Source organism: Cupressus sempervirens, chromosome 5 (assembly GCF_028749045.1).
Source record: "Cupressus sempervirens isolate cs-2001-9-10 chromosome 5, ASM2874904v1, whole genome shotgun sequence".
Lineage (NCBI taxonomy): Eukaryota > Viridiplantae > Streptophyta > Pinopsida > Cupressales > Cupressaceae > Cupressus > Cupressus sempervirens.
Window position 1 is genome coordinate 123,124,543 of NC_143122.1, and position 27,837 is coordinate 123,152,379.

General features: G+C 36.8%; 1 protein-coding gene across 1 annotated transcript in view; it reads right to left on the bottom strand.

The window, feature by feature from the left end:
* Positions 1–27,837, bottom strand: part of LOC149554817 (Regulator of chromosome condensation (RCC1) family protein) — a 78,075-nt gene that overhangs the window by 24,926 nt on the left and 25,312 nt on the right. The window contains 3 exon segments of the mRNA XM_089828831.1: positions 1,704–1,785; positions 15,194–15,318; positions 15,515–15,538. Coding sequence (XP_089684957.1) covers positions 1,704–1,785; positions 15,194–15,318; positions 15,515–15,538 — 231 coding nt within the window.

The following is a 27,837-nucleotide window of genomic DNA, read 5'->3' on the forward strand; positions in this document are numbered from 1 at the left end:
CCTTGTCAAAGCATCCAAGAAACTTCGTGGAAATTTTATTTCTTAATATATATCATAGACCAATAAACAATGTTGTTTGAAACAATAAAATATTTTGCCTTAATGGCAATCGAAAACATTAAAGTTTTTGTACAGAAAAAAATCTCTAAAGTAACACACCACGACAAAATCTTATAAACAACTGACCTACATGGCGGCCATCATGCAGCATTAGGCTACCTTTACTAAAATTTCTTCAGAAATTCTTTCATTGGCAAAAACTCTTCACCTTAATCATGCCCACAAACAGTCACCAAGGGATTTCAAACATTGACATGCTCATCTAAATAAGCAGCATTAGCATAATCTCCATTTCTTAGTTGAAATTTAGATAAAACTTGTCAGGGTTTAACTCTGTGTTGTCGTCATGGCAAATGGCCCAACCTCACTGTTATATCAGTCCACAGAACATTTTTTTAAATCTTTCAAAAGAATTTAAATGTTTCATTTTATGTCAGTATGACAAACAATTATTGCACATAATAGCATATGTCCTAATAAGAACTTGCCCACCTTTGCAAGGATAAATGTACTAAGAGATGCTTATGAGTTTGCATTTCTGTTATATTTCCTTGTAACAAGCAATTTCAGATTTTAGATTAGACAAAACTAATTTCTCTTAAAAACACGACTGTGTGACAGCTATTTCTGAGATCCTTCAACGGATTTGTTTACTTTGGTAGCATTGAACCAAATCAAGGTCTAACAAACAAATATAATGACTCTCGACATTTAAGCTAACTATTTAAAAAGTTTCCATTCTAATTTATTTTTTAGAGAAACATAATCTAAAAAGTTTCCAATCTGGCTGGGTACCTGCAGTTGTATTCAATAACCAATCTGAAGGAGATTTTCTTTCTTGATGGAACTCCTCTATCTGACAATACAGAATATCATTATTGGAATCATCATGCACCTATACAGGACCGAAATGCATTCATTTCTTCTCCAGTGAGAGACATAAATGCATCATCAGTATATAACTTAAAGAATAAGTTATGAAGAAACAAACAAGGTGAAGGAATCATGTAGGCAAATAAAAGTTCTATCATATTTATCCTAGTCGTGCATTCAATTTAATAGAATTTGAACAAAAACACGTAATTGCCTGGCATGCATGTATTATAATCAAAGTTGGTAATGATACAAGTTCTGCCAGTATCATGCTCATACCTGGAACTGTCCCATTCTGAATGGCAACAGTGCCCATACTAGATAAACCCAGTAACATAATTATAGGGATAAGGATTGGGTAGCAAAATGAGAAGGGGGAAAAATCAAAACATTGCACAAAACAATCAAGATCACTCAAACAGAAAATTGGATATTATTCCTGCTGTAATTGTGAAGAATAAACAAAACAATGAAAAACATATTTTTTCAATCAGTTTGTAAAGAAAGACAACAGTGCTAACTTCACATTTGAAATGCATTAGAAGATTAATTAAGAAATTCTTGAACCAAAAAGAATTGGTAGACTGTGCTTATAACAGATAAAATAAACAAGATATTAATGGGAAAAAACTGAAGAGCAGTCTCCATTTAGAAAAGTTATTGATGAAATAAAATTCAGAGAAACAATTTAACAAAAGAACATGTATACAATATATTATTAAAAAAAATTAAATCAGATTCTAAATACATGGTAAAGGTATTCCTATAACCTCAAATCAAAAACTGGTTTCGGATACATCCAATTGTCACCAGTTTGCTTCACTTTGCCCCACATGTAGAGTTGACCACCACCTAAAAGTTTCACACCAAATGTGAGATACACAGCGCCAATGGAATGCCATCTAAATCCTCACCAAGCATAGAATTTAATGTACATTATCACATTTCATTTCCTTTTAAATGAACGGGAAAAAAATAACATTTATTTTATTGCATAAAAGATATTTAAGAAGCTTGGATGCCTCAAAAGAGAATGACCCAAAAATTAACCCTCCAACGTGTATGAAGAAGCGGTCATAATGCAACAGTTTGCAAGAACTAAATCAAATCAATAACAAATAAAAACAGCTGGTAAATAAATTGCTGGAATCAAATTCGTATGATAATCTAAAGGGTACATATTGAAAAGATGGAATATATAACTTCTAATTTGAAGCTTAAAGCCTTTTCTAATAAAAAGTACACATGGGTAGCAAATAAATCTCACAATTTGGGAAGTCCAATTGTTGTACTTAATTCAAAAATAAGAAAGACTACTTACAATCGGCACAAACAAAGGGAGAAAATTAAAGAGCAATCATATTTACAACATAAAGTTCTATATGGATCTAGAGATTAAAACTGTCAATCAAATAAATGTCATACACAAGACATTTAATATTAGATGATCTGTGCATTGTCGCAATATGAATAAGCCCATATTCAATGAGAAATTTGCAAGAATGCTAACTCCAATTCAGGGTTGGATTCAGGTTCACAGGGTTCACAGTTTCGAGCAAAACAGTTTGCGAGGATTGCGATCATTTAAAGTTCATCCATACCAAAACATATAAAAATCAAAAATATTTACATATTTGCAGGAGTAGTCAACTTCAAAACACACCACTATAATAATTGTCAGATTTAGTCAAAACTCAAATGTCATTATATATCTTCAAGTTTAAAGTTAAAAAATAATAATGTCTAGAGTCACCAATCAGCCATCATTGATCATTGATCAAATATCATATGGGTCATCAAAAATATCTTCACCTTCGTCATCCCTAATATATGCATATCTTCTTGTGTGATCATTTGACTTGCATTGACTTGACACACTGTTCATTTGTGATTATGAGCTCTATAGACTGTAGTCTCAATAGAATATGAATGAGATTTCACTGATTCCAACTTGATGACTATCATACCCATAGCTCTTCTTATACCACTAGCAATACATAAGATACTCCTCAAAGAACACAATGATCCCTCTATCGATATGACAACAATTGAAGTTTACTATGACTCGTGATGGCTTATCCATACACATCTTTGTTGGGTTTTGAACCGCAGTTTTAACACGTATTGAGACTGTTTCATTTTGAGTTAATAGGACCTTGAAGTGTGTCGAGAATTTTGATAAGGCTTAACATATTCAAAGAACACTTAGATCTCTCTATCGATACCATATCAATTTAAGTTTACGATGACTCATGATGCCTTATCTGTACAAGTCTTTGTTTGAATCTGAATCGTTGTCTTTCCAAGTATTGATATTGTTTCATTTTGAGTTAATAGGACCTTGAAGTGTATAAAAAATTTTGATAAGGCTTAACATATTCATAAAGTAATGAACTGGCCCAAAGACATGGTCAACTTGGCCTTCCTTTTTGGCTTTGTTTTCTCAGTAGCAGAGAAAGTGATAAGGTTTCTTAATGTATCCAAGAGGAGAAAAGCATGAAAAATCATTAGGTATGGGAGAGTTCCTAACTTTCATCTCATTAAAGCTCCAAAATAGAAAGATGTGAGAAAACAGTTAAGGGCCATAATTGCATGGAGGAATTGCAAAATGGCCATGTCTCTGCTTAGTAGTACAAAACACAAAGGCAAAGGAAAGCTTTGAAAACATGAAAATCTACCTTCAAGACCCAATACACTAATCAGCACTAGTTTCATTAACAAGGCAAAATCTACCAATATGTTTCAATCAATACCACGTGTTCATCGAGAAATTGGAAGGCACTAAAAAATGAAAGCCCCAACTTGCATTAGAAGTGAGGAAATCGGTATGTTTGGAATGAAATAATGTAGTGCAAGGCAGGAGAATCCCCAAAGGAGATGTCCAAACCCCCAACAAATAAACCACATAATAGAAACACAACAACAAGAAACAACAATGCAAGATTCGATACCAAATCACAACTCTATTCATAAAATAATTGATTACATGCAATATGCCCGACTGTAAGGCCTTCCGGGATAGGGCCAAATACAAACAACAATTACAATACCAGTTCTGCAAGATCCCACAATATCCAATTACCACACACACCAATTCCAACTAGTCCAGTTCCATAGTAGGATAAGAACACCAAGAGGAATTTCACACTTGTACACTCAGGTCCACCAAGCAATCCTTTGGTTCCTAAGCCGCAACCCTAGCTCTTCAAAATTTGCATCTACTCCTCATACCCTTCTCCAAACTTGAAATGATAACCACTGCCTAAAGACTCTACAAAACCCTTTACTTATACCCAACTAAGCCACAAGTCAGCCCAGCTCATTACAAACTAAATTAAATCCCTTGCATTAAATATAGGTTGAGCCATAAGTCAGCTACAATGCTAACTTAAATACCCATACATAAATTAAATGCCAAAAGTTGGCTCACAAACAACTCGGCACCAATAGAAACCAAGACCAAGCCGAGTGTTAGCAAAACCAAGCCAAACACCATTAAGTTCCCATGCATAGCCGCGCTCCAAAGACCATGTCGAGTTCCAGAGACCATGCCGAGCAACCAAAGACCATGTTGAGTTCCAAAGGCTGTGTCGAGTTCCCAAACCATGCCGAGATCCCAAACCATGCCGAGTTCCATAGACCATGCCGAGCACTAGTATCTACCGAACTCCACTTAAGCCAAAATCCCTCCAAACATGCAGGATTGCTAGCAAGCTTAGGATGCTCTTGCATCAAACACCCCAGGTTCAAAAAGATGTGCTCAATCGCTGGAAGAACATATTTTGGAATTCAACACATAAATCCCAAATTGGTTCTTCACATACATATCCTCCAAGTCCTCAACTTGTACGCTCTTTCCTTTGTTCTTCCGCTTCTTCACATCCATCCTCGGTGTGCTACAGATCTACTTTCCATGCTAATCTCCAACCTTCTCAAAATTTGCCAACTCAACTCGCTTGTCGATACTCAAGTTCCCCCTACCGAATTCTTCATTTTGTAAAGGAATCAAGGAATACTTCCTGCCATATTTCTCAGCAGTTTACAGATTCTTGACACAATCATGCACAACCCTGCAATCATATTGCCAAGGTCTACCAAGCAACACGTGACAACTATTCATGTTCATAATATCACACAACACTTGATCCTTATGCTGCCCTATTTGGAAATCAACAAGGCATTGCTCCCTCACTTCCAAAGCATGCTCACTTTGCAACTAGCCAATCCTATAAGGATAAGGATGTCTCACTCTCTTCATAACAAGTTTTTGAACCATCTCCTCAGAAACAAGGTTATCAATACTACCACCATCTACAATCACCTTGCAGACTTTACCACTAGACTTACAACAAGTCTTGAACAAACAAACTAGTCCTCCGACAAGAATTCAGTGTCCCCTGACCAACCAATACTCACCGAACCAACAAACTCTCTCCTTGCTCAGGCTGACTATCCTGGACTGCAACCTCATTCACAACAGCAGTTGTCCTACCAATTGGACATTCAAAAGATCTATGCCCTTCTTTACCACATTTGAAACAATTACCTCTGAATCCACCTCCACATGTTCTTTTTTTTCTAATCGGCAGGTTTTGGTTCACCTTTAGCACTCGGTTTAGCTTATGCCAAGCTATCTGCTTCTCCTTCCCTCTAGCATTACCTTGACTTTTCCTTTTCAACTTATCTTCTACCTTCAAAGCATACTAATAAGCATCCTCAACTGAAGAAATATTCAACATACCAACCTCATCCTGAATATTGAATCTCAAACCATTAATGTATCGAGCTACCTTTTCCTTTAACAATTCTCTGTGTCTAGACCAAATAGTCAACTTGTAGAACTCCTTGGTATAATCCTTCATAGACATATCTTTCTGTTTCAGATTCTGCAACCTCTTAAACAACTCAAGTTCATAATTAGCAGGAATGAACTTAACCTTCAACTTAGTCACCATCAATCTCCATCTAGAGATCTTCATTTCACCTTCTCTATCTCTTTGCAATTCTTTCCACCAAAGAACAGCATGTCCTTTCAACTTAGTTTGTGCCAACCTCGCTCGAAGTGGATCCTCAATATCCTCAAGCTCAAAGTAATCTTCCAATTCACCAATCCAATCAATCAAGTCCTCAGGAGTCAAAGTACCTAAGAAATTTGAAACCTCCATCTTATGCTTCAATTTCAACTAAGATCCAGGTCTAGCAAACTGACCAGCCCTAGTTCCAATAGGTCTCTCCAAACGATCAATTTTGTCCTCACCACTAGATCCAGCAACTTCCTCATAGCTACCTTGAGTACCCACATGCCTAGGTACACCACCTAAAGCACTTACAATTTCAGCAATCATGTCACTTTTCATCAATGCAATCTCAAATCTGAACTATGCTCTCTCTAAGATCTTTTCTTCCATAGCATCACTAAGATCCTCAATTGCCCTAGGGTCCAATCTTCTTGTGGGCATCTTCCAAAATATTCACAAACCCTAAGCAATAGATCCACCAATCCAAAAGATCAATCAACTACAAGATCAACCTTCTCTACAAGTCCTAGTGTAAATTGCCACAACTTCGGCAATCCATCCACACACTCGGAAACAACTAGGCTCTAATAACCCCTGACACAGTGCAAGGCAAGAGAATCCCCAAAGGAGGTGTCCAAACCCCCAACAAATAAACCACACAGCAGAAGCACAACAACAAGCAACAACAATGCAAGATCTAATACCAAATCACAACTCTTGATTTATAAAATAACTGATTACATGCAATATGCCCAGCTGTAAGGCCTTCTAAGCTAGGGCCAAATACAAACAACAATTACAATACAAATTCTGCAAGATCCCATAAGATCCAATTACCACAAACACCAATTCCAGCTAGTTCAAATCCAAAACTAGATAAGAACACCAAGAGGAATTTCACACTTGTACGCTCAAGTACGCTCAAGTCCACCAAACAATCCTCTAGTTCCTAAGCCGCAACCGTAGCTCTTCAAAAGTCACATCTACTCCTCATCCCCTTCTCCAAGCTAGAAATGATAACCACTACCTAAAGACTCTACAAAACCCTTTACTTATACCCAACTAAGCCACAAGTCAGCCTAGCTCATTAAATATAGGTTGAGCCATAAGTCAACTACAACACTAACTTAAATACCCATACATAAATTAAATGCCAAAAGTTGGCTCACAAACAGCTCAACATCAACAAAAACCAAGACCAAGTTGAGTGTCAACAAAACCGAGTCAAACACCAGTAAGTTCCCAAGCATAGCTGAGCTCTAGAGACCATGTCAAGTTCCAAAGACCATGTCGAGCAACCAAAGACCATACCGAGTTCCACAAAACATGTTGAGTTCCATGGACCATGCCAGGTTTCCAGACCATTCTAAGCACTAGTATCTACTGAACTCCACAACTTTAAGCCAAAATCTCTCCAAACATACAGGATTGCAAGCAAGCCTAGGATGCTCCTGCATCATGAAACCATAAGCCCAACTCAGTAAGTACAAGGGGCAAGGTCTGAGAGCGCTAAAGTGTGAGAAATATTGCAAATATTTGAATCTCTATCATACTTGACAATGAGAGCCACTAAAATGTTTTTCTAGCCATGAAATCCTCCGATACACTTTCTACACACCCAAGACTGAAAGCATGGAGGAAACTTAAAAAACTTAAAAGAATTGTACCTTCAATTGCAACTAGTAATAAAAAAATTTAAAAGATAAAAAAGTTAACTCTATATAACTTGTGCTTTGGAGTGTCATTCACGGTAGCCAAGGAAAATTGCAAAGTAAAAAATGCGCCATTAGGGCATATATGCACAAATAGGTGCCAATCGATAAATTGTGGATGCTTGAGTACTCCTGGGAGGTCCCAATAAGACTTGGTGATGGATGTCACAATCTCCCAAGAAATTAGTATGAAATAAAATTGATGCTAAGTCAATGCAAATAAGAAGTTTGTTGCAAAGGCAAAAAACATCCCTTTGTCAAGTCTCATGCACGTTCAAAGTGAAGTATTTGAAGTTTCTTAGCACAAGAAAACCCTCCAAAACATTAAAATCTACAAGCCTGCTCCATACGTGCAACTTCTCCAAAAGTAGGGAATGTCGCTCCAAGTAGAACAACCGACACGTGGTCAAAATAGCGGTCATCAAAAGATGAATAGTGAAAACAAGACTTTGTGCAAATATTTGAACAACATAGTCCATCCAAGAAGGGAAGAAAGCTAGGCCTTTGTGCCTCCTATAATTCTTCCAACAGAGTCAATGGAAAGTAATGAGAAAGTGAGGTTGATTTCCAAAAGTGCAAAATGTTAGATGGAGGAAATTTGAGAGAGGCACATAAATTTGTCAAAGACTTGGTGCAGATAGATGAAAGGGTATTTAGTTCCATAGTAACACAAAGACACGTCCCCCTCCCTTGTTGCCCCACGTCTGAGAGACGAGGGACCAGGGACTTAAGGACTTTGTTCTCCTGTCCCTAATGGCTCCGTCAAATTTTTCCACCTCCAACGAGGATGGGAGGACATCCCAATGTTGATATTTGTTTATTCAAATTTATGTTCAATGTTCAATGTTCCAATTCAATGCAATGTCCAAATATTTACTCTTTTACATCTCTATATCTTATATTGCAATACATCTTTTCATAACAAGCATTTTAAGTACCATATGTATAGTATATATTGTATACAACCACTTCTCCCCCGCCACCATCCTTTCGTTGTCCCCAAATTAAGGCCCTCTTTGTTCCCCATTCCGAAAACTTGTCCCCTCATTTCGTCGTCTCCCCATCCCCCAAGTTGTAACTATGGTATTAATTATCCTTTGTAGGATACAATGCATAAATGAGTCATAGGATGATGAGCAGATATGTCAAGTTGAAGTAATCTCACACTTGAAACTCCCAGGTAGATATCAATCGGTTGGAGTGATGAGGGAAGGAGAAGTTTACGATTTTTTGCCTACTAGTACAATGCAGTAATCATGGTAAAGATGTTTGAAATTTTCAATGAAGGATTCCCTTGACTAAGGAAGATGGTCAAAAGTATTCAAAAAGGAATCTTCAACACAATTATAGCCTTATGTATGCAAGCAGTGATCGATTAAATTCCGAAGAAACAAGCTGGAGGCGTTCTTTCAATTAAATTCCTTGAAAGGGATGACTTTTTGAACTTTTCCATATTCTAGAACATCTTGCACATGACTCAAGACTCAATGCCATATTGGGAGAACAAAGTGCGAATGAGAAATAACCAACTAGAGTTTAAGTGAGAATCGGGGCCAAGGGAGAATGTAGATGAGTTAGAGACTGTGTTATCGAGATTTAGAGCATTCAAGGAATGGAATCCAATATAGGCTATTCTTTGTAAAGGAGCATTTAGTGTATAGTGGACATTTATTACCCTACTAAGAGTGTGGCTTCTTTTTGATGGTCCATGTGGAACCTTTAAATCTAAATTCTCTTCCTTTGCCCTAGCTCTAATTAGGGTTAAGGAGGCACAATCTAGGCCATCAATTATGTTTCTATCTGGGCCACTAATTGTAGTTCGAAACCTCCGTAAAGGCCCCATTGCCCATTTGTAAGGGATGGAATTTTGAGATTATTGCTTATGAGCTACTGAGATGATAGAGTTGTCTAGCTTTTTACCTTTTGTTCTTAGGTGATTCTTAAGCCCAATGTAAGACTATATGTAAGCCATTATATGAAAACTATTTCTACAATCCTTGAAGATTACATCATCTTTGTGTAGTTGTTGAATTTCATGAAGCAAAGTTTGGTATCCTTCAAAGTTCTTAGGATTGGAATACAATTCCTCAACCCTACTCTCATTTATTTTTTACATATAGTGAAAAAAACCCCAAAAAGTACTTTCATTGCAATATCATTTGAAAGCTCCCATAGCAAATATAGTTTGAACTTGACTTGAGGAATATAATGTAAGGCCCTTTGTAATACTAAAATATCACATCAACCATTGAGCTTATCCACACTTAAGAACGGACATAACAAAACCCTGGAGTCAAATGTATGATCTTTCCCAACTTACCCATACAAATGATTTTGATCAAGAGAGGATAGGATATCTAAATATTTTATTCTAGGTCATAAAACAGCCATCAACACTACACACTTGATAGAGTGCTTAAGGCGATCATTTGATACTTCGATAAACAACCCACTGTCCTTAACAATGATAAACACAATTTGTGCAACATTATGAATTTGACAAAAATAAAGATGAAGAATTAAACATATGTAAGGGTTTATGATTTATATTAGACCTTCTATTTTATTTCTAGTAGCAACCCAGTGATTGTTTCTTGATACCATCATTTGACAATATTTTTACCAGTGCTATATACAAATACTCTACAATAAAGCGTCAAAAAACATCCAAATTCGCTGGTACATCTGGAGGTCGAATAGAGCTCACATTCACCTAGATTTATCCAAGCTGAATCCGAAGGCTTTGGGCAGGAGCTGAACCTACAGAGTAGACCAGGACCTGGGGGTGCAGGGGAAGGACCTGGTAACCTTGGAAATTTGCTTCGAACACTTTGTATAGTATACTGAAAGCTTTTGGACTGAGTAAATTTACAAATTTAAATACATATCCAAATGAACACAAAGCGAAGTATATTTGTCAAGTTCAAAAAGAGAAGTATAAAATCATAAACATATCTAATGGCCTTATAGGCAGCTTGGGAAGAAATATTCTACCAAAGTGCATATATAAAAAATATCTGCTACTGCAATAAAAAGTCATCACCAGCATAATGCAGTATTACAACAGCTGTTTTTAGATCACGCTTTGCTTATTATTTTGACATCTACTCATATTGAGCATGTTCTTGCTAAGGCTTTTTTATAATCCTATCAAGTGGGAATATTTTTCTTATTTTGCACCAGTTACAATTCATTCCTCATGGATGAATCTTGAGTGTTTCAGAAAAAAGAAATTAAAACATGAATCAATTAGTGAAGTAAGATTTCAGACTTATAAACATGGAGTTGTGAATAATATATCGATAAAGCCATGTCATTTGATTGCTTTGAGAAGAAAATATTTTCTTGTAATGACCACCTCAACACTTACTAGAAGAAAGCATCAAGTCCTTGTTATTATGCCCTCAGATTAGTTTTCAGCAAGTGGTCTGTTTTTCACTTTGTCACTTTCTCCTTTGTTTTTCACTTTTTCACTTTCTCCTTTATTTTTCACCAAATGTGAAGATTGACTTAGTCACATGTTGTGATTGTTACTTGGATATTTCCTCTAAAATAGGTTGGCCTAGTTATAAACAAACAAACAGCATCAACGCTCCTCAAGCTCCTTGTGTACTGCTGAAGCAGTCCGCTAAGGTAGGATTGTTTCATAACGATTTTAATGTCCACAATCCACATTTTTCTATGTGCATTAGCATTTTGCCAGGGCTTCTTGTTCTCCAAAGAACATGGTTTTGGTAAAATCATTTAAAGACGTGCTCAGATGTATTCCAGAGGAAAGAAGTTGAGTTCATAAATATTTACAATGGTCAGTAGGCACTGTCCACTGGATTTATAGAGGCTCTTGAATCCCATGACTTTGTTTGTAGTACACAGTTGTTTCACAAGAAGTGTGAGGTTGTGGAATGAAATGTGTGGAGCAATAAACAAAGTGAGCAGCTATGCAGTTTTGGAGGGACAGAAATATAAATGTGGAAGTCATATTGGAAGCAAAAAGATATCTGAAATTGGAACAGAGTTTAAAAATAAAGGAAGAGCAAAGCGAGGTTTGTTATAGGGAACTAGAGTTAGATGCCATCAAAGCAAAAAACACTACTAAACTGAGAAATTAAAATGAGGAAAATAAGTTAGTATCATTGAAACCAAAGAAGAGGATAATGAAAAACTCTTACCAGAACAAAATTTACGGATTGGAGAATACAGAATAGAGAAATTGCAAAGGGAGGAATGAGGTTATGCGACAGAGAACACTAAACTGATGAATGATATAAGATTCCTACCTAGTTTAATTGCAAAGATCGGATTGTGCAAGTATAAGGGATTGAAGTAAGTGGTAAGATTCCTAGATACCCTAACAGGGGACAATACATAAAAACTAAGACATCACTTGTACATGGATCTAAATTGGAAATGACAATACTCCACTTAGAAATCTAAATTATAGAAATGTCAATTACAAATAAAATATGAAACCCCTAATCTGATTTGTATGTTTCTACACCTGAAACCATGATTATAATTGCTAATATATTGAAATTCCACAAAATTTTTGCAAAATAAACAATTGAAAATCACTCATAAATATTGAATTGTGCAAATCCTATGGAAAGGCAGTGACCCTTTGAATAAAAGAGACCAAAATGGTGATGGTATAGAGGCAGGTACAGCAACAAGAACTTGCGTAAACTAAAATATTTGTACATTACAGCAGAAAAACTCACGTCAGTGAAACATTCCAACAACCTCTAGAAATATTCCTCGATGTGGCACTAAGCAATAGCAATAAATTATCACTGATTTTGGAAATCAGTAATAACAATGATTTGCTTACACGTGTAATTTGATCCAATCCTCCACAAGCTTAAACCTTCAATAACTCATTGTAACGACAATGTAGCAAGCTCAAATATCTTCAATTCTTTGGCAAAAAATGTGATCTATGGATGGAATCAGCTCCCATGGACAAAAGGGTCGTCATCCTCAAACTGAACCTTAGACATCAAGAAGGTTTTCACAATCCAAAATCTCCGTAATGCCAAAGATTTTCATCATTGGATGGAAAGATGAACACAAAGGTCAACCTCAAAAAAGCATACCAAAATGCAAACAGTAATTGATATTGATTTAATGAGCCTTGATTTCTCTTTAATTGGCAGTTTACTTCAACTACTCTATTTTGTTTTTTGTTTTTTCACTCAGCCATTCTTTTTTTTTTTGTTTTGTTTTTTCCTCCAGGTGTTCAAATATATTTTTAAATTGCAGCTAAAGGCCCCTGTTTTGAATTCCACTTTGAATAAGTGCTAAGCACTTTTTAAATATTACATAGGGCAAAAAATAATATCAAGTTGTCCTTTTAAGTGGTGAAGCCTACTTAAGTATTACTATTTTGATTTCCCTTGCTCCATCCTTTAGCCTATGGGAAATGGGGATATGGCAATGTGGAAGGTTTTCCTGCGGGGGTTTATCTACAAATATCTTGTGCTATGGTTTGCGTCTCTTTCATGGTTATTTCTATGTCCATTTTTTATTTATCACAGTTATATCATTATTCACTCTTTAGATATATCCTGTTTCTACACCTTCTTCAGATCTAATTGATCATGTGCCTTAATCATATTTCAATCAATACAACCTCCACTCCTAAATAAAAATATAGGTCACATATCATAGAATTTTAAGGTCGCATATTATAGCATTTAAAGTTCACCTGTTCTCTAACAGGATTTTTAGTGAGGGGATTGATACAAATGTGATTTTAATGTCTTGGTTGTTTATCACCACTATCATGAGATTTTAATATTTTATTAGACTGATGAGCTACTTTTGTGCATGACAATATTTTTCTGACTGTAAAAAGAATGCAGTTCTTATGAATCAACGATGACTACACAATCAGACAGTATTTCAATATGCAAGCTAATAAAATAGACTGGCTGCTTAAGAGCCCTATCCATATCTGCTGCCACATTTAACTACGTATAATATAATAATAGTAAATACCATTAGAATTACAGAAAGGATCTTTCTGCTTAGTACTGCTTAGATTCACAAACCATGCAATGACAGAAAATATAATTCCTAAATGTTAAAAATAATGCTAAATAAAAAAGCAGGAAGACTCAAAAAGAGGAGGTTTCTAGAAATACTGCCAAAGGACTTCCACCAGTGGACAAGAACTTAAGAAGCTGAAGCTCCACTTCTTGAACACTAGCAAATAGTATGACAAATTTATACAGTCATAATCTCTGCTGAATTCGGCTGAACCTTCACATCAAAATTCCTTCTCTTTAACCAGTCATAGAGATGCACATCAGCAAGTGTTGTAAAAGCCCTGTAATAGATATTGCATATGTACATAGTGAAGTCTGTACGTGTTAACGCAATGTGCATGCATACACACATGTATATTGTGAAAAATCATCTTATACATTTAATATTTCTGGTATGCACAGTGCACACTATCCTCCCAAACTTTATTATGATTACTGATATATAATTCTTTGGCAGCTTGGCCAATGGCCACTTGGTAAATTCACTATAAAATTGTACATGCTTTCATGCACATATTTGGTATATCAATTTGAACAAAAAAAAAAATTCTGGCCAAATTACTTTAAACATGTAAATGGACTCTGCAAGCCTCAAACCGAGATTGCTTAAACCCAGTCAGTCAACAATCACACCCCCAGCTTTAACCTTGTGAAAGCAAGCCATGACTAATGCTGTATAAACAGAGTTCAATAAAGACATAAAGCAGAAATATTAGCCTTTGCCTAATTGTCAGTCAAGGAAATTTTGAACATCCTGTCATTTAAAAAATGTCAAACAAGATAAGGTACAAGTAAATTGGGTAGATAAAAGTAACTACATTTAAAGTGCATCTAACTTTTCTACATTTCCGAATAAATCTACTACATATATTAAGAAGACATAAAACATATCACACAGAATTTTGCCTGATCCCAGCATTATGCCTCAATTTTACATAACAATGACAATGTCTCTCATCCTGGCTATAATATTCAAAGATAATACATATACTTGAGGATTTGCAGCGTATATGTTAACAAGTTATTATGCATTATCGAAATTAAATGCAAACCAAACAAACTCAATCATATACTGAAGGATGCATTTGAGAGGAACTTCTTAGAATTAAGAAATCCTGCAATGAAAATCACAAGCATCAAGAAGAGTACAAAGCATTTCATTGCAGAAATGTATCATAAGATAGCATTTCCTGTGTAGCTAAAAATGGTAAGAAATACACTGACATTAGACTACTGTAAATCAAGGATCCAAAAACATGACAGCCCCAGACTAAAACTATTAACACTTGCTAACTAAATTGGAATTAAAAAACACTATATATTTGCATAAGCTTGACAGTTTCAGTGATTATTTAAGTGCATGTGATAAGCAACTAAAAACAATTTTTTACATAAAAGAAAATATACCAAACATGTTGTACAGCTTCCCTAACAGTTATTCAATAGTATAGATGAATAACAGATAAAATGAATGGACACATACCAGCAGTACATGCAGAATAAGCAGAACCAGCTGCCACCACAGCATTAGAAGGCAAAACATTACTCCTTTGAAACATTTCCACCAAACGTGGAGTCCACTCATCCTTCTGTTCCTTATGGCCTAATCTGTGCATCATCACCAAACATGGAGGAGATCTCAAATTTACAACAGAATAGATTGGAAAAATAATACGCATTGTCCGATTATACTAAACTTTGCAAAGGTTTGTTATATTTACTAAATAATAACTTCTTGGTGCCTTTTCACATCTGCATGCATGTAAATAATAAAGTAAAGCTTATCACAGTAAGTTTTTCTTACCTCCCATAGCCTCCAAAACCCCAACTGGAATACACACCAACAAAAAATATACAAGTAAGCTAATTAATCCCAGAGTCCAAAGGGTCAAACAGAACCAAAAGAGACACACCTAATAAACTAGAAATTCACTAGAATTACAATTTGAATATCAAATCTAAACAGTTATTATGAACATTGAAAAGAAACTAAATCTAACTTTGATAATTAAGATGCATTGTCTGGCTAGGCTCTCTTGTTTCTATAACAAACATGTTCAAACAGCACAACAGAAAAATAGGCACTAAAGCAGGGATTCTATCTTTCAAAGGTGCTATTAAGGAAGTTGTTAACAACAAACACAATAAATCTATTAATGCTTAAAACGTTTTGCATTATTACACTTTTTTAATTCCTTTCAAAGCATTGAAGATATTTTTTTAACTATTCATGGTTTTCTTCAGTTCAAAATTATGAAATATAATTTTTCCAGCTCAATTGCTTTTAGGGTATTTCAATGAATCCATATACCAATCTGCCATTAATATGCTCCAAAGGAATAAGGGGTGAGTTAGTACTAGCAAAGCGAATCAACACTACTATTAATCAGCACCACTAGCAACTTCCTAATAAATCACCATTCCCAACACTACCGGACTCCCACCCACTAAATTATATTTTGCCAAGCCTTTGATGTGTAATCTAATTTGTATATGATTAATATGTACAATATCTGAGATAAGAGTAAGGCATGTAATCTGAGGGAAAGATAATGTCCTCATATGGTTGGAAGATGTCCAAGAATAAATGACAGATAATGTAAAGATAGTCATGGACACAGTTGGCAAATTCTTAGTAAAAGTTCACAGACAAAACTTCTAGCTCAGAAAAAATCTCAGCAAATTAAATAATTGCTATAATATCGTGATATTGCTATCAAGATTTAACTGTGTGATTTTGAGTCAAACTCGTTGACCCATGTTTCATGAGTAGTGATTCAACATGAATCCATCTCTCATGAGAATAAATGGAACACTTAGCACTCATTGGATCTAGGTGATGCTCACAGGTGTGAAGCACCGAGACTTCCCAGGAGGTCACCCATCCCAGTACTACTCTAGCCTGAGCGCGCTTAACTACAGAGTTTCCATAGTTAAACCCAAAGCTTGCAACCCCATTTGCAAAACCTTCACCAAGTGTTGTGCCTTATGAACCATTCATTAGAAAGCCCTTTAAGCTCATCAGTTGATAAGTACGAGATAATTTCCACAATAAGTCAAATCAGGATTTAACTGTGTGATTTTGAGTCAAACTCATTGACCCATGTTTCATGAGTAGTGATTCAACATGAATCCATCTCTCATGAGAATAAATGGAACACTTAGCACTCATTGGATCTAGGTGATGCTCACAGGGGTGAAGCACCGGGACTTCCCGAGAGGTCACCCATCCCAGTACTACTCCAGCCTGAGCATGCTTAACTACAAAGTTTCCTCCATAGTTAAACCCAAAGCTTGCAACCCCATTTGCAAAACCTTCACCAAGTGTTTTGCCTTATGAATCATTCATTAGAAAGCCCCTTAAGCTCATCAGTTGATAAGTAGGAGATAATTTCCACAGTAAGTCAAATCAAGATTTAACTGTGTGATTTTGAGTCAAACTCATTGACCCATGTTTCATGAGTAGTGATTCAACATGAATCCATCTCCCATGAGAATAAATGGAACACTTAGCACTCATTGGATCTAGGTGATGCTCACAGGGGTGAAGCACCGAGACTTCCCAAGAGGTCACCCATCCCAGTACTACTCCAACCTGAGCGTGCTTAACTACAGAGTTTCCTCCATAGTTAACCCAAAGCTTGCAACCCCATTTGCAAAACCTTCACCAAGTGTTGTGCCTTATGAACCATTCATTAGAAAGCCCCTTAAGCTCATCAGTTGATAAGTAGGAGATAATTTTCACAGTAAATCAAATCAAGATTTAATTGTGTGATTTTGAGTCAAACTCATTGACCTATGATTCATGAGTAGTGATTCAACATGAATCCATCTCTCATGAGAATAAATGGAACACTTAGCACTCATTGGATCTAGGTGATGCTCACAGAGGTGAAGCACTGGGACTTCCCGGGAGGTCACCCATCCCAGTACTATAATATCTTTAAAAACACAATTTTTGCAAAATTGCAAAACAGGGGGGGGGGGATTGAAAATGCTAATTATGAAATGATACTTATTATATCATATAACATAACAAATACAGTTGAATAGAGAAAATTGAAATGCGATCCACAAATCATAAGTTCAAACTTCAAACTTGAAACTTCATAACCATTACCAATGACCATTTAACAAATTAACTTAGTTCAAGATGTAAGATTTAAAATTCATTGTTCAAATATGAATATCATATATCATAAAGATGCTCACAATGACAAAGCCGAGTAGCATGAAACAGTGAAATGAAATAATGTATCATAGCCATATCAAAGTGAATACAATAAACAAAATGACAAAATGACAATAATGAGAATGGAATCATCTCAAGTGCTCTCTAATCATCCCCTATACCAAAGTCCTCATCACTGGAACTACTAGATTCCTCGTGGGTAAGATTCGGATCCTCTAAAGGAATACCAACTAGCCCTATATTGGCTTCTGCTACATCGTCATCCTCATCAATCCGAACTGGATTCTCTGGCTCCACATCCCATCGTACTATAGGGCTCTCCTTGTACTTGTGTGTCTTGCGATCTTTGAGCCGCAAGAAACCAAAAGCAACAAACTTCTCCGCTCTCTTAGAGGTAAGTATGTTCCTCTTAACAGAGTGAATGAAGCTATTGGTGGACTAGTTCCTCTCTGTAGCTGAGGAGCTAGACACTTGAGATAACAAAGTTGAAAGTTACAACTTACAAACAAACGTTCATACAATTTGTAACAAATGATAAATGGGAAATCATTGAATCGATGAATCATAAATTAAAATCAGTAAAGTAAAACTCTTCAAGTTAAGATTATAAAGGGGTGGAATTCTAAATTACAAACCTGAGAAAGTAGTCAGATAGCTAGTGAGGTGATCTTTGACTTCTATGACTCATGACATTTCCACCACAAAATGGGATTCGTTTGTGCCATAGTTTTGAGATCCACCTTTGCAATATCTGAGTATCCTACAAGTTACAAGTTTACAACATAATATTAAAATAACTTAAATAAAGTTATAAGTAAAAATTAAAAGAACTTATAATTATAAAGAGTTTAGAGCATTGAATCAAGATTTAAGGATTACCTAAAAGTCTAGCAAATTCAGACCACTCGTTGTGAATCTCACTAGCAATCTCAGTGTCATACATCTTGGCAATGCATCGAAAGAACCCAATCTTCACCTCATCATCCTGAAGTGGTGTGACTCTACTAGACCTAGGTATGTACCACTTCGGGTTCAATGCATAGGTAGCCATGTGCAAAGGAGTGTTCAACTTCTCCCACCTGCGATGAATGATAGGCTCAATGTGTTGAATGTCATAGTGGGGCCTCTCTCACGCACAACAACCCTCATCTACCCAAGCATGGAATCAATGCACTCATAAACCTCTCCAAGGCTAGGTGAATTTGCATCTCCATATCTAATCACCTGAAACACTGGAGTAATGATGGAGACTATGTATTTTGCGTCACTCCAAAACTAATCACTCTTCATTGTCTCCTTTACCCTCTTCCTCTGCTCTATTTTGGACTCAAGCCATCGATTCCATTCTTGTCATAACCATAAGTTGCAATGGCTCCTGCAACTCAATCATTCTCTCCAAGAGAATATAAGATGATGCGTACCTAGTCTCAACTGGTTTCAGGAATTGCTTCTTTGCAAAGCTCTTGAAAAGTGCATGTAATGTATGGTGATTGCAGATAAACATCTGCACCTCTCTCCCATCATTAACCACCTTTCTAATTCATTCTATTTTCCCCAGGTCTTTGAGTGCATTGTTCACAACATGCACACAACATGGAGTCCACCAAATTTGCCTATAGGCTGCCTCAACAAGCCTCCCTGCCACTTTGCACACGTGTTGCATCTGTCACAACTTGGACCACATTTTGCGGACCAACCTCCTCAATGGCTTCCCTAAGCACATGAAACTAAAAATCAGCATCTTTACGATGCCTAAACAATCAACTGCCCTCAAAAAGTATGGGCCCTCGATGCATGTAACCATAATGTTGATGAGTGGACAATGACTAATGTCTGTCCACCCATCCATGATAATGTTGCAGCATGAATCCATCCGACATGCTTTCATTTGCTCCATCAAGATCCCAACCTTGTCATAGGCTCTATCTAACATTGCGGTCCTCAACTTGTGGTCCCCTAGTGGCACATATGATGGCTCTCCCTGGTTCACTGCCATGGACATCATCCTCACAAAATAGGAAGATCGAGCCACGTGTAGGGATGCCATTGGTAAAGAAGAACTCACCAACAACATCATCTAACCGATCCCTTATGTACATGTTAAATAAATAAGCAATGAAGTTACTACCACTACGACTTGTAGTTGCTTTATGTTTCCCCCTACTGCCATCCCCTATTGAACTGTGTGTAGGTGAGAAAAAGGATGGTGTCTATTCTCTGATGCAAGATACAAGTAGATGTATCTCGCTACCCCTGTAACTATTGTATACCATGTACTTGTAGCCTAGCAGCCAAAGATCTAGGCACTGGAACATTAATATCATCAAGAATGCCCCATAGTGTTGAGTTTGTGTTTTGTACCACTACATAACATATAGCAATCGAACACTTGATATAGAATATCAAATCTTCAATTCCTCTCTTGAAAAGTTAATACTCATGCGGATATAAGCAAAACTTCAATATTCCTTACACCTGTGGATATTAACTCAGTATATCGATGTGAATCACTTGTAATCACATAAGCGGCCTTACACTATTTGTTTGAGGACAACTTGGACTTTTGGTGGAATGATGGTGATGGTGATTCGGTGTGAATGCCAGATGATGTTGATGAAGGCGGTGATGGTGATGGAGGGTGAATGTTCTTGTGACTTACGCCTTCCTAACTTTTCTCTTCAAAACTACAACTCCTAAACTACTTGCTATTCTATTCCTACTCCTATGAATGGAAAGATTAGCAAATGGATGAGTATCGAATCTAATGAAAGTTAACCAACAGCTCCACCTCCATAGATGCAATGATTCAAAAGAAAATGAACTAGTTTACCACACAAGGCTTCCCAACAAGCCGCTAGGATGCTAGTGGCCTAGTTATAAATCCTTATCAAACATCTACTAATACTACCGTACAACTATCCATCTACTTTTAATCTTACTTAGCAACTTTAAATGAAATCTATTTTAACAGCTTCAAAGCAAATCTTATTCTAACTAGTGGAAGTAGAAACCATACAACAATACCAAAAGTACTTAATCACCATGCAAGTCACAACAATGAGAAAGAGAAGCTATTTTGGCATTATCTTAGCAACAATTTTCTCCAACCCTTTACAAATGAGAGCAAATGGCCTTATATAGATGCCAAAATTACAACCAAAAATACAGAGTAAGAGGCAAAACCAACGATCCAAATTGGATCCTAGAAACCATAATTAGGGTTGTCACCTCATCGGCCAATGAAAAGACACCATCTCATCAATGGACCAATGAAAAAAAAAAAAAGTGGCAACCAATGAAAAGGCACCAAAATGGTAGCCAATCAAAATTAGACACTTGTCCTATCCTAGAAGAAAGAGAAATTGCCACTTGGGCTTACATCAAATGATCTTCTAATATAAATCTCTCTTGTTCTTTCATCCTTTTAGCCAAGGCAATGAACCTAGCTAACCTTTCATTGACTTCCTACATGGGAGGACAAGGTGTATGTCTCATCTTGATCTCGACTGAATTCATCATGTTGCTTGCCGCTTGCAGTGTCTTTTCATGGTCCTCATATTCTTTGGCATATCCAATAAAAGCATTGCAGGAGGCAAGGGTGCCCAAATGTTTCTTCTTGATAGCAACCTTCCCTAACTCATCCAATCGTGATCCCAACTCTGTCTCATTAATGCTCACCTCTTTGATATCTTCAAAATCAAGTGTCGCCCCAACGTTGCTCATCATGGTTGAAATGGAAGTGTTAACACTTGGGCAGTGTTATGCAATCGTATTCTGTATTTCCTCCAATGTTCTCAATCTGGTTATCAAAACAATAAACCAAGACTCAACTGTACTCAATCCTCCTTCATCAATCAACTTGGCCCTTTCCAAATACTTTTCTGATAGCCCAACGAATGTCTGTAGCCTCGGAATGGCTAAGTCCTTGACTAGAAGGAAATTCTTGCACTCACCTTCCAATTTTCTGAATTTGTCTCTAACGGTCACTAATGACCGGAATGTCGAGAGAAAAGAAGGCAAGAAATTTCACCCGTCCTGGATTGTATATGGACCCAATCATTGACTTCACACAGCTGAGCCGATATCTCTTCTATGTTGCTCTCGATGTCTTGAGGAAGGGTTGCTTGGTGCAACTGTTGGATAGGCTGGCAATCTCTCCAATATTTGTTCTCGGCCTCCAACTTCATGATCTTTTCATTTGCCTTCCTCAATCTTTCTCTGATTGAAACTATACCCTCCTGGATCTCCTCACATTCCATGTCATCCGTGTTCCTTCCCAAGTTATGCTCTACTATTTCATATTCTTGAGCTGCAATCTCATCCAATGCCTTGTTGACTATTGATATAGCAATCTGAAACTTTCAATGACCATCATTGTCGCTTCTATTCACCTTGGCCACTATTTTTGCCATTTGTTTCTGGTTCTCTCTATCACCCTTTTCCATTAATCGTTGGATATCTTCAATTGTTTGAGCAGTTAATACCTCAGCTCTTGGAATAAGCATTTGCCTTAACCATAGTGGTGCAGTGCATCTCCCCAAATCTGGACTTGGTTCAATTAGCCGATCATCACCAACGGCCTAGGATGCCGGGCTTACTTCCTCAATATCAATTGGCCCATCTTCTTCTCCACTAGTCACTACAATATCATCTCCACACTGATTCTCTAAGAGAGGAGAGTACTCGATGCTATCACTGTAACCACTTGATTCTGAATCAGAGCTCACCTCTACCACGGTCCTTTGTTCACTTGTGTTATCTTCTTGGCCTCTAGCCTCAATTATGCTTTCCAATGATGGCATTGCATTCTATCTGTTTGTTGGAGGTTCCTGATGTTCTTTTCCTTTCTCAACCTCCAAAGCTCTCTCCTTGCCTCTTAATTGTTTCTTGTTGCTGGCTACCTCCTTCACCCCTCTGTCCAACTAATTTCACTAGACCTTCCTTTGGCTTCATCTTCTCATAAGGTGTACCTTTTGACTTTGCAATTTCCTCAACTTCCCATTGTACCACGCCTCAGTATGCAAATTAACTGCTCTTGTAACCGCCTCTAAGGATCCTCGTGATCATTCCAATCCACCGGATTCAACTCTGTTCCCTCTACTGGATTCAACTCTGTTCCCTCCACTGTATTATAATCTTCTCTCAACACATTTTCAGAAATATCAAGGCCTCTCCATCTGATATCTCTCATCATGTTCAGTGACAATCTTGAGAAAGCTAGCTTCCTTACGTGAAAGTCATCCCGTGCATTGACACAAAAATCCTCTATATTAGGAACATGTTTAAATGTGTTTCCATGAGATGCCTTGATAAGACCATTAGGATCAAATCCTTGCCTTGCTCTATACCATCCTAGATGATACCATTCCAATTCTTTCTCACCAGCTACAAAGGTGACAAGATTGGGGCAACTATCATTGCCAATTCCAAATGAGAAGGTAATCCCCGTCTCACCCTTGAGTTTCATTATTCTGTCATAATGCTCAAATTGCCTAGCCAACTCCATCAAAACTACCTTGTCAAGTGGGTAACTTGGAAGCCTTTTGGGACAAACTATGCTTCCTGCTACTCTAATGTATGTGAATTGTGGAAACTAGATGAACCAACTCCCATATTTCTTAATCTTTGTTTCTGCTTCCGATGAGAGCCTCTTAGTAGGTGTCCCTTATAGCACCCTTACTGTCTTCATGGCCAAGGCGTCACAAAATATTTTATAGTCATTGTTGTTGTGCACATGAAGCCGTGGATAGCATTCATGCACCAAACATTGCCCTGGCCCATTGCCAATTACCCCTAAGGCTTTAAGTCCCGAATTTTCATACAACCTCGCAATCAAATAGAACAGATAGGATGCCATATAGAATTGCTTTTGGTTTTGCATAGTCTTGAGTTGCAATTCTAGGTTCTCACTTATGATCCTAGCCCAATCAAATCTTCTTTTCCCTTTTTCAATTTCATCAATGAAGAAGTACATCCAGTTTTCAAATTGCATACCTTGAGCTAGGCCCAATGATCCGGCAGAGGAGCACAATGAGATCGCCATACTCTGATTTGAAGTCTGACACAATGAGCCTAGAGGATCTAGTGATTCCCTTCTTTCCTTCGTGTAGCCAACCCTGCTTTAGATGCATGAAATAAGCCTCTTTGTTATCCTGAAATAACTTGGTCGCCTGGTCCATCATTACCACTGTCATGCTCTTGTACTAGGGAATGTTAAATGTTTCTTCGATCACCTATCTGCCAACGTTGGCCAATACTCTTTTCTCTTCATCAAAAATGATGGATTTGCTAACCAAATCAAACCTGAATACACGTTCCATAACCAACTCTAGGCAAGGCAAGGTAGGAGGAAAGGTCGTCGCGTGTACAATTCCACTTTTGTATATCTTCTTTGCCATGGGGAATTGTCCTTCCTTCAGTCTGCTCTTTTGTTGTATCATGTTTATTGTACCGATATTGGTATTGGTTATTCGCCTCACTTTTGAGAAAAAAGTGGTCTTAGGCATCATATCCTCTTTGTCTTTCTTAGTATTTGTTCCCTTTGGGTTCTTGCTTGCACTAACATCTACCATCCTAAACACTTATTTCTGCCCCTTCATTCTAAGTGATATGGACTACCCTTATCGATCTCCAACCTTCTTTCTATCGATGGATTCTAACTTATTTCTACATCGCCAAGTCTTATCACTACACTTCTCAATCTCCAATCTTCAACCTAGGAATGGGACTACCACTTATTTCCACCCCTTCGTTACCTTAGGATGGACTACACTTATATCTCCCAACTTCATTCCTAGGGTGGTTTAGCTTATTTCTGCCTTTTCAAATGTCCTATCATGAATTCTACACTTATCTCTCCAATCTCCAACCTATAGATGGAATGATGAAGTAGTGGGTGATGAATGCAAAATGAACATAAGGGAAACAAAACCGGGTAAGAACAAGGAGTGAAATCAGCTTAAGAACCACCCTTTCACCTCTAGAATGAATTGAATTTACCTTTACCAATAGTCGTGCCTTCTTTGAAATTCGGATTAGACGTAAAAAAATTCAAATCTCCTTGCAAAATCAGAATTTTAAGCTCTTTGAACTTGCCCACACCCTATCAAAAATCAAATTTCAATCATATGTTTCCTTCTTCAAATAAAATTTGCCCAGATCTGATGTAAAAAAAATCGCAGCCTCTTTGCAAGAAAAAAAATCAGTCCACTAAATTGCCCATGCAAGAGAAAGTGCAGATCTGCCCCCCAAAGGAAAATCGCCAAACACTACAAAGCAGCTCTTTGCAAAAGGAAATCGACAAGGCACATAAGAAGGCTGCTCCAAAAAAAATCGCTAAGCATATGAAATCTGCTCTTCTTTAGAAAATCGACAAAGTATGTGGGAAAGCTGCCCCAAGAGAAAAATAGCCAAAGACAAGAAAATTCTGCCCCAAGAAATAATTCGTCCAAGGCAAGAAATCTGCTTCAAGCACACAAATCTGCTCCCAAAAATCGCTAAGTAGAATGCTGCTTACAAAATCGCCAAGGCAAGAAAGGACTACTTGATGGAATGAGAAATGAAAGAGGGGGGAAGCCCTCTTATACAAAACTCCACACACTCCTCCAAGCTGGCCGACTAGCCCTGGGAGAGAGAATTTAATTAGTGCCTCCAATCTTGGCCCAAATTAAATGCCAAACTAAAATTAATTTTGCCTTAATGAAATTGGCATTTTAATTGCCAGTTAAGACCAAAATTGCAAAAATAAAATTAATAAAGCCTTAGAGATTTAAACATTTCACTTAATAACATTTTAGGTAATTAAAATATCATTTAAAACCAAATTTGGCAAGCAAAAATCAATTTTTCAATTTTAATTTCCCAATCTCTTTTAATATTTTAAAAAAAATCTTCAAGCCAATTTTAACCTATTTAATGCCAATTTTTGCAATTTAATCCAAAATTGGATTTTGCAATGCAATTTTAACCTTTTAACAAAAATAAATCATTTCTCTACAATCCAAAATCGATTTTCCTAATTCAATTTCACCATTACAAAATCATTTTTTTCCACCAAAAAATTAAAATTTTCCGAAACAAATAAATCTAAAAATTTTCATTTTGAAAATGCTAAAGATTATATAACTACATCCAATTTTCAAAATAAAACTTTCTTAGTCCAAAATTTTGTAATTTTATCTTGCCAAGTATAGTCCTAATTATCGAGAAAATGTTGTCTTTGAAATTTGTTTGGCATGAGGATAAAATTACCAATTCGTGAAAATCAAGTTAAAACTGAGTGAAAAACAAATCTAACCTCCTCCCTCTTGGCCTGAAAGCGTCCAAGGCAAAACAAAATTCTAAAATCGAAAATTTTTGGACAACTTCAAAAAATTATTGCCAAGGCGATCAAGAAAATGGGGGTCCCCAAAATTATGGAGTGATGGTGTGAGAACCCCACAACACATAGTTTGTTCACTTCAATCCTGTATTTCACATTCTCAGGATTAGACAAGAATATGCATGGGTTCACACCATAACCAGTCCAAAAAAGGTGTGAATTAACTTTTGCAATGCTGTCAAACAATTTTGCGCCACATATATTACACTTCCATTTACATGTGCTACCACCTGAAGGGGTAGGCCATGTAATTTTCACAACAAACTGTTTTAGTGGGGATTTTGCATCATAAGGACCCCTAGCATACTTTGCCAAAATCTCTGAAAGGCAATCAATAAAAGGCACCCTTGGTGCAACATAAGGAGGCTCTTCCTTATATTGTTCATCTACATTAGCCCCATGATCTACATCAGCCTCATAAAATAAAATTATAAAAATGATCATAATACATTTCAGCCCAAGTAAATATAACTAAATACTAAATACTAAATACATTTCAGCATATTTTTTTATTTTTATTTTAACAATGAAAAAATTAATATAGATAATAAAAATCATAGAACTATCAACAAGATTCAAGAATGAAACTTGAAAGTAAATCTAAATATTAAATTTAAAAATTATAAATTGATTTCTAAAATAAATAAAAAGTTGTAAAATAAAAAAAAAACCTACCTTGAACTTGAGGAGACAAAATCAAATCTTCTTGCTCCTCTTGATCTTGCAATCCCTTGCAACATCACCCACTAAGCTCTCACAAACTCCTCCGAACTCTTTTGCTCACTTAGCTCCTTGCTGCTCAAAACAATGAAATGAAATGGTGAAAAATGAAAAAGAGGTCTATTGGTCTTATTAAACCTTCAAATAGATCACATAGGACACACACCCAATTAGGGTTAGCATGCATAAAAAATAAATGAAAAATTAATTTTTTTTCTAACATTTTCGGCCATTCAGTCAGCCGCACCCTGCAAGCACCCTAGGAGCACCCCCGCACCCGAGCACCCACCACGCACTTGGGTCTCGCATCCCACCCAGGTGCTCGACGAGTGCTGCCAAGGTACGACGGCGCAAAATCAGCCAATGGGGGTACCCGGTGCGTCAAGTTTCTGACCCGAATGTGCGCACCCAAGTTACACTGTACTTAAACAAGTACAATGATTTTGAGGGTGTTCAGCCACTTGTATGCAACACAATGAAGTTTTATATTTCCTGAACAAACTTATTTGAAATCTATGACTAACAATGTTGTATAGAATTGAATAGATGAAGTTATCATACAAGCAATAAAAGAGCAGCTTGTATGACTTCACACGAGTGAAACCATACAAGAAATTTTATCCACTGCTATATAGAGAATTGAGAGAACCGTGCAATGTCACAATGAATCTATTGAAGTTGATATTGATATTAAGAATTGAGAGGACCAATGTCTGCCAATGAAAGTCCAACCTCTGAAAATTGATATTGTTGTCCAGAAATGAAACATTAGAGTTGTTATTCAATGTCACTTGGCTCGCATAAGGTGTCAATTATTACGATAATAGATAGTTTC